Below are 7,932 nucleotides of genomic sequence, written 5' to 3' on the forward strand. Positions count from 1 at the left end.
CGAGCATGCAAATAATGTTCTATATTCTCCTTCAACTGATGTGATTATAATGTATCATAAAGTTTAAAACTCTGTATGTGTGTATAAATGTCAACTAAGGTTTTCCTTGTGATGACAGATGCTTATGTTATCCATTAGTCAGTCTTTTAAAGGTTAAACTGTTACCCAACATATCCTGCTCAGTCCCTGGCAAGGCGGGGTGAGAGACCATGCTGCCATCCCTCACAGCGCTGAGTGTGCTCAGGCACTTCCCGTAGGCAGAGTTGACTTTTGACACAGTGAAGTTGCTAAAGTAGGTCTGAGTGAAAAGCAGATACTCCAACCACAAGGGGGCGCTGTTTGGGTGGAGGAACACCTGAGATGCAACAGAAGTCGAGTTGGCCTTGTTAGAATGAATATAGAGGTTAGTCTACAGTCACGTTTCCATCGGTCATGTGTCCACTCTGGTTTGGACAAAAGAAAAGAGACTGAAGCTGTGCTTACCTTTTGAGGATACAGTGATGTATGTAGTGAACATACTGGAGCACTGAACGAGTTAGGTGAAAGCATATCCAGACTGTAGAACAGTGCTTCTCCACAGTAGTTGTTTTATCATTTAGAGATTTAAGCTATCAGAGTTTAAGATAATGCAGACTTCACAACTCCACCACCATAGAGTCTGAATTATGTTTAATTCTGTCCTTACTGAGCAGGGATGTAGCCAAGTACTTTAAAAGTCATACAGAAACCGCCTAAATCAGAGCCTCAGGTGCATTCAGGCTTAAGTTAACATCCTGCTTTCCATCCATAAGAAATCAGAAGCCGCAGAACTTTCAATAATGGACCTACACATTACTCTCCTCTGGGTAATATTAATGCTGGCAGGCACTGACTAAGTGTTAAATTGTATTATATGTATTTGTTCAAATTAGGTTTAGTATGCACATCGTCAGTTGGGTGGCAACTGATGATTCGCTGTTGTGACCCCCATCGGGAGCAGCCAAAAGTAGAAGACGATATGCATTTGTTCAAATTGTAATGCCAACTTGGTGCTGATTTTCATTCTGTTCATTAGTTTATTCTTAAAGAATATTACTTATAACTTTTATTTGGGATTGAAAAATACATTTAAAGGTGGGGGGACAGCATGAGTTTTCAACTTGACATAAGGGGGTGTTCACCCAAAACCAATGCTGTAAACTGACCATTTTCTTCCACTCTTTCGCCAGAACTGAGGGCTCCCAGAGCTCTTGGCAGATCCTAAGCCTTTCCAGCTGCAGAGCTATGCAACCAGGGTTGGTGGCCACGGCACGCTCTGCGATGCTCAGCTTTTTCTCCAGGACAGCTCGGTAGGAGGACTTGTGCCTTTCAGCTGAATTGCTGTCTTGTTGTCCCTCCTCGCCTGCAAACACTGTTGAACTCAGCTCATCCTAGAGAAACAGAGAGTCTTTTTTAAACTACCTTATATATGCTTGACTATTTTTAGATTTATGTCTACAGCAGACGTTAATGCCCTTACGGCTAAGTATCACAGAGAGGGTAGTGACTGACATTTTTGAGAGAGACCAACTAACACATTCTTGGTTTTGGACTTTACCTGCGATTTGTTGACAGACAGGGACATATAATATAAGGCCAACTTTATTCTTAAGATCATTAGAGGCAAATTCTGAAGGACTGACAAAGGTAGTGTTTACAAATTACATGCTGAGGTAAGAACTACTTCCAAGTGAAAAACATGTGCTACATCTGGTAAAGAAAAACTATACATATTACAATGTACAGTTGTACAAACTACACACACAAGCCCTGACACACAGACATTAATACAAACACAAACAGACTGTACATCATTTCAGTTCATAGCTGATTCTGAAGCAAGGGGAGCAGGATAAAACACTTAGTGTGTATCATAACAGAAGTAGAGTCTCCTTACCTGGTACTGTATGAATTTCATCCAGAGTTGTGTGTCTGCTGGCTGCTCTCTAAGCCTTCTGTTAAAGTCTTCAGTCTTTCCAGCCAGAAGCACAGCACTCTGCCCCGTTTCTGGGTCCTGCTTCTGCTGGCCCTGCTGTCCTTTCCCCTGCAGCCAGAGGGCCGTAGAGGAGTCATACACACCGAGGGGATTTAATGATGACGTCTGCACTCTGTCACCTGAAGCATTAACAGGCTGAAGTTAGTTGCGAGGAGAAAAATGGTATGTTGAAGCTATGTGCCAGAGATCACAATATTTTGATCTCTGTGAGATATTGGGGTTAAATCCTTGTAAGCTCAGGACACATTCCACACTTTGCATATATAAAACGAACCACTATGCAACAGCCAAAATATCATGAACATGGTGGTGCCCATCTTGCTTTGGTGACACATTTTGCAACCAGATTCTGTGCAGTAGTGACCAGAGGTGGAGCCGTAGTTTCAGGCCACCAATCATCCAAAACACACTCCTTTTAATATCATCAAAGACCTTAAAAATAATTTTAGCTGACAAATGGTCACTTGTATCTAAAGTGGGGTGATAACATCTACCTAAAATGACATAAATCACTTTTGGGAAAAATGTATTGATTTGAACTTTGAATTACAAGTTTGGTTCATGTCACATCTGCTAATATGGAGGGGCAAGGTTTATGACCTATACTGCAACCAGCCAGCAGAGGGGTGATCGACCTGTGGTGGCTTCACTTCCTGGAGCTGCTGTAGTCGTCCATCTTTGTACACAGTCTAATAAAAACTAAATTGTTCTGTTAAACATTTTCCATATTGAAATATTACCACCAGCTAAGGTCTCTGCTTGATTTCTGTAGGTGTAAATGTCTGCCTTTTCTCCACCTGCTGTAGCTTACCTGTCTCTCCTCCTTTCGTTTCCTTGTCATCACCCAGTGGGAGGAAGGGGGTGGATTTGATGACATCACTGCACTCAGGAATTGTTGGTAATGTAAGAACAGGGGGCTCAGCCTTCAGCAGCTGGCGGCTGACAGTAGAGAAGTATCTGTCTGCTGTTTTCTTCTTGTCCACACCTTTCTGCTTCTTACTTGACTCTGACTCTTCCCAGCTGACTTCCTGTCTGCGAGGGTCCAGACCCAGTGACGAGCTGCCTTTCCTCTTATACCTAGAACACACCGTTTCAAAATTATCCCTAAAATGACGACCTATGCCATATTAATATAAGTAGATGTTTTGCTACTATTATTTTTAAACCTACTTTCAGCACACAGAATCTTTAATGTTTACTATTAACATCCAGAGAGATTTTCCACAGCTCAACAGTAAGTTCCTTTTGACATGTTTGTGGTGAAGAGTAGAATCAGGTAGATAACATGAGCAGGTATAGTCACTCAGCCACTTGAACTTCATCAAATTAAAAAATAATAATTCAAGGTGAGAGATGTCACAGCCCTATCTAAATGTTGCAGAGTGTATGTTTGTGTGTATTTGTGTTACCTTGTTACATCTCCTCTGTACAGTGACTTGTAAGTCCAGTTGGATGGGTCTGGTTTACAATCCACACAGAATGGCTGCTCTGTGGCTGACTGGAGATCATCCAACCAGGAGAAATGACTTGCTAATGGAGCAGCCTGGGGCCTGCATGAATGCACACACAGCCACAGACACATCAGCCATAAATACAGAGCAGAACTAAGCCAGTGCTATTGTGTATAAAACTAAAAGTGTAAGCATGTGTGAAGGAGATGTGTGTGTGTGTGTGTGTGTGTGTGTGTGTATACCTATCTGCCTCATGTTCCCTTTGAAGGTCACTGGGGTAGATGGTTTCAGAGTCAGACCCACTGCTGCCTGAATACCTGCCACTCTTCTTTTTGTGTTTTTTCTTCTTCTTTCTTTTCTTTTCACTCTTCTTTTTCTTCTTTTTGGGTGGCACATTGTCCTCTTCTTCCTTCTCCTCATCAGAACTCACCTCTCTGCCTACACTGAGGATTATGAGGTTATATTCAACATTAAGAACACAGACAGAACACATTAAAACTTAACACCTGTCTCAAGCAAATATGAAAAAAAAGTTATTTTATTAATTTTCAATGCAGTTTACTGACAGGAAAAGTGAATAATGAACACTAATAAGCTCTATTTAGCAGATTTCTTTGGTTACACAGGCAAGAAAAGCATGTAAAGCAGGAATAAGAACATTAAAAACAGAAAAAAATAAGGTGAAATGCAAGACAATGGCTTTTGTAGAAAAAATAATATATAATAATAATATATCATAATAAATAACGTGTTTTAAAAGACACAGCAAACTACAATGATATATGTTTGAGCATACAAAGTAGATAGTCCAGTATTGTGTCGTTCTTTTTCATCTGTACCTCGAGTCCTTCTCCTCTAAAAAACGACCGTGTAGAGAGAGAGCATCCCCGGTCTGAAAACTCTTATTGTTCAGCCAGTCTAATTCTAAAAGAAGAAAATGTACAAAAAATAGTCAGTAATCACAAGAACTGAATTCATCATGATGATTATCAGTAGAGAGCGTGTTTACGTGCACTGTCACAGTTGTAATTTGGTTTTGTATTATGCATAGAAACATATGGTAACACAGGGGATGGTTTTCTTTCACTTTCATATCTGGAAATTTGAATCATTCCAGCCAATTGATGAGTATAGCTGAGTCTCGGTAACCAAAACCCAAACTTAGTTATCAATACAAAAATAATTCATTTGCTGCACATGGAAGAGTCAGAGACATGCCTCCACTGCCACAGATGATCAAAAGTCTGTAGAGATTAGAACTGTGTCTATGTGGAGCTGAATAACCAGGATTTCTATATGATCAAAACCAGAATAAGAATCAAAACAGGATGCCAATATGCATGTACACATACACATTGGGCTAATGGATGTAACAGTGATGACAGGAAGATGTGTTCTTGAAACCACAGTGGTGTCTACTTAGGTTTTACTGAACCATGACAGTAACTATATAACATACCTTCATACAGTAGTATGTAAGTACGGAGCTCAAACTTAGCTATTTAACAACTGCTGCCACTATGCGAGCTACAGTTACCTGTCGATAAATTGTCTTGGCTTTTAGCAGAAGCACTTTGGAGAATATAACTCGGGCCTCTTTTAGTATATTTGATCACTTTCCGTACAAATATGCAGGACAGTCATCTTAACAACCTCATATGCAAGTTTGCTAACTCCATCTTTGCTTTGTCTGCTATACCTCCATAATGTCAGTATTATATTTGAGCCAAGCAAATAGAAATTGTATTCCGGCTCAGCCAAACCAGTGTAGCGGAATTAAAATTAAACGTATAGATAAGAACATATAACATAAGCAGTCTGTCATTCAGTCTCAACGAAAAGCAGAACCTGGGACAGCTAATATAAGTTAGCTTGTAGTTAAACTGGTTTATAAAGCGAATGAAAACACAGTACTGAAGTGAACAGTAACTGATATTAAAATCTATGCTGCACATGGAGATGTTCACCTTTGGACGAATCTTCTACTTTGTTTCTTGCGTCTTCTGCAAAAGCTGGAAAGAGAGCCATCCTAATATGTTGCACAAAAACAGTCGCAGGAACATGACGTCACTCAACAGGCGGTTTATAAAAATAAAATTACTAATTTAAACGAATCAATAAACAGATACATAAAATGACTAATTTATAATATCTGTAATAGCTATTCTGTTTTTTCTCTCATTTTACAAGTTATTAATGTATCTTTTACCTGCATTTTTTTTTAACACTGTCAACTTTTTGTGAAGGAAAACTGGAGAACTTCTGTTATAAAATCAGGTTAATAATTTTTAATCAAACATTATTATTCACAGGGGACTGGCTGGAATGAGGAATATGGTCTTTAATTAGTTTAATTGATGAATGTGGAAACTCGTCGTAATATGGAGAATTTTATGATACATTTTATCTTGACTGTTTTGTTACATAAAACAATAAGGAGGGAAAGGCTATTCCCCATCCCCTAAAACAATCCTTCAACAGGCCTTGGTACTGTGCCATTTCTGTAGTGGAGCTGTTTGGAGCCAAGCAGTTACTTATTTGCATAGTTATTTAAAATATTAAATTATTACGAGTAATGCCCTAATCAGCCAAGAAAAAAAAAGTGTTACAAGAATACAAAGAAGAAGACAATAAAAAAACATTTGTTTTATCTGGTTACACCAGAAGCCAAAAAGGTAAGTTTTAAAATCTGGAATGACATTTATTCTTCTAATGAAGATAAAATATTCAGCTGCTATAGTGATATACAGTGTATGCAGTTTTTGTGAGACAGACACTGACAATGTACAAACCACAGTTCCAATATAGTTGGGACATTGTGTAAAACGTAAATAAAAACAGAATACATTGACTTGCAAATCCTTTCAAACCCATATTTAATGGAATACACCACAAAGACAAGATATTTAATGTTCAAACTGATACATTTTATTGTTTTTTGCAAATAGTCACTCATTTTAAATTTGATGCCTGCAACATGTTCTGAAAGAGCTGGAAAAGGGGTATTTATACCACTGTGTTACATCACCTTTTCCTTTTAAGCGCTTCATAATGCACCACACATTTTCAGTGGGAGACAGGTCTGGACTGCTGGCAGGCCAGTCTAGTACCTGCACTCTCTTACTATGAGGCCATGCTGTTGTAACGTGCAGAATGTGGCTTGGCATTGTCTTGTTGAAATAAGCAGGGATGTCCCTGAAAAAGACATCGCTTGGATGGCTGCATATTTTGCTCCCAAACCTGTATGTACTTTTCAGCATTAATGGTGCCTTCACAGATGTGCAAGTTACCCACACCACGGGCACTAACACACCCCCATACCATCACAGATGCTGGCTTTTGAACTTTGCACTGATAACAATCTGGATGGTATTTTTCCTCTTTAGCCCGGAGGACATGATTTCCAAAAACAATTTGAAATGTGGACTCGTCAGACCACAGCATACTTTGCCACTCTGCATCAGTCCATCTCAGATGAGCTCGGGCCCAGCGAAGCCTGTGGCGTTTCTGGGTATTATTGATGTATGGCTTTTGCTTTGCATGGTAGAGTTTTAACTTGTACTTGTAGATGTAGTGATGAACTGTGTTAACTGACAATGGTTTTCCGAAGTGTTCCTGAGCCCATGTGATAATATCCCTACAAAATAATGTCTGTTTTTAATGCAGTGCCACCTGAGGGATCAAAGCTCATGGACATTCAGTGTAGGTTTACGGCCTTGCCGCTTACGTGCAGAGATTTCTCTGGATTCTCTGAATCTTGTGATGATATTATGAACTGTAGATGATGAAATACCTAAATTCCTTGCTATTGTATGTTGAGAAATGTTGTTCTTAAACCATTGGACTATTTACTCATGCACCTGTTCACAAAGTGGTGAAGTTGCTTGTGAATGTCTGAGTCTTTTGGGATGCTCCTTTGATACCCAATCATGACACTCACCTGTTTCCAATAAACTTGTTCATCTGTGGAATGTTCCAAAAAGGTGTTTCTTGAGCAATCCTCAACTTTCCCAGTCTTTTGTTGCCCCTGTCCCAGCTCAATTGGAACGTGTTGCAGGCATCAAATTCAAAATGAGTGAATATTTGCAAAAAACAATTAGGTTTCTGAGTTTGAATTTAGTTAAATATGGGTCAAGTCATGTATTCTGTTTTTATTTACATTTTACACAGTGTCCCAACTTTATTGGAATTGGGGTTTGTAGAACGCATTTTCTTCCAGTATGGCCAACTGTAGGTTCTCTGGCTATCTTCTCAGTGAGGCCTTCAATCTAAGGGTATAATGTTGCACCCAGTGGAAGTAGGTTAATTTGTTAAAGATGAAGTACAGTGGGTACGGAAAGTATTCAGACCCCCTTAAATTTTTCACTCTTTGTTATATTGCAGCCATATGCTAAAATCATTTAAGTTCATTTTTTTCCTCATTAATGTACACACAGCACCCCATATTGACAGAAAAACACAGAATTT

The 7,932-nt window shown here is 39.2% G+C and overlaps 1 protein-coding gene across 1 annotated transcript in view; it reads right to left on the reverse strand.

The window, feature by feature from the left end:
- nrde2 (NRDE-2, necessary for RNA interference, domain containing) overlaps nucleotides 1–5,525 on the reverse strand; it is a 10,438-nt gene extending 4,913 nt beyond the window's left edge. The window contains exons 1-8 of the mRNA XM_020621991.1: nucleotides 5,433–5,525; nucleotides 4,305–4,389; nucleotides 3,708–3,908; nucleotides 3,424–3,564; nucleotides 2,826–3,091; nucleotides 1,916–2,133; nucleotides 1,185–1,409; nucleotides 165–355 (exon numbers count right to left, since the gene is read on the reverse strand). Coding sequence (XP_020477647.1) covers nucleotides 165–355; nucleotides 1,185–1,409; nucleotides 1,916–2,133; nucleotides 2,826–3,091; nucleotides 3,424–3,564; nucleotides 3,708–3,908; nucleotides 4,305–4,389; nucleotides 5,433–5,493 — 1,388 coding nt within the window. The 5' untranslated portion in view covers nucleotides 5,494–5,525. The remainder of the gene's footprint in view (nucleotides 1–164; nucleotides 356–1,184; nucleotides 1,410–1,915; nucleotides 2,134–2,825; nucleotides 3,092–3,423; nucleotides 3,565–3,707; nucleotides 3,909–4,304; nucleotides 4,390–5,432) is intronic.
- Nucleotides 5,526–7,932: the final 2,407 nt, after the last annotated feature.

The sequence above is a fragment of the Monopterus albus genome, unplaced genomic scaffold, assembly GCF_001952655.1.
Source record: "Monopterus albus unplaced genomic scaffold, M_albus_1.0 scaffold270.1, whole genome shotgun sequence".
In the NCBI taxonomy this organism is placed as follows: domain Eukaryota; kingdom Metazoa; phylum Chordata; class Actinopteri; order Synbranchiformes; family Synbranchidae; genus Monopterus; species Monopterus albus.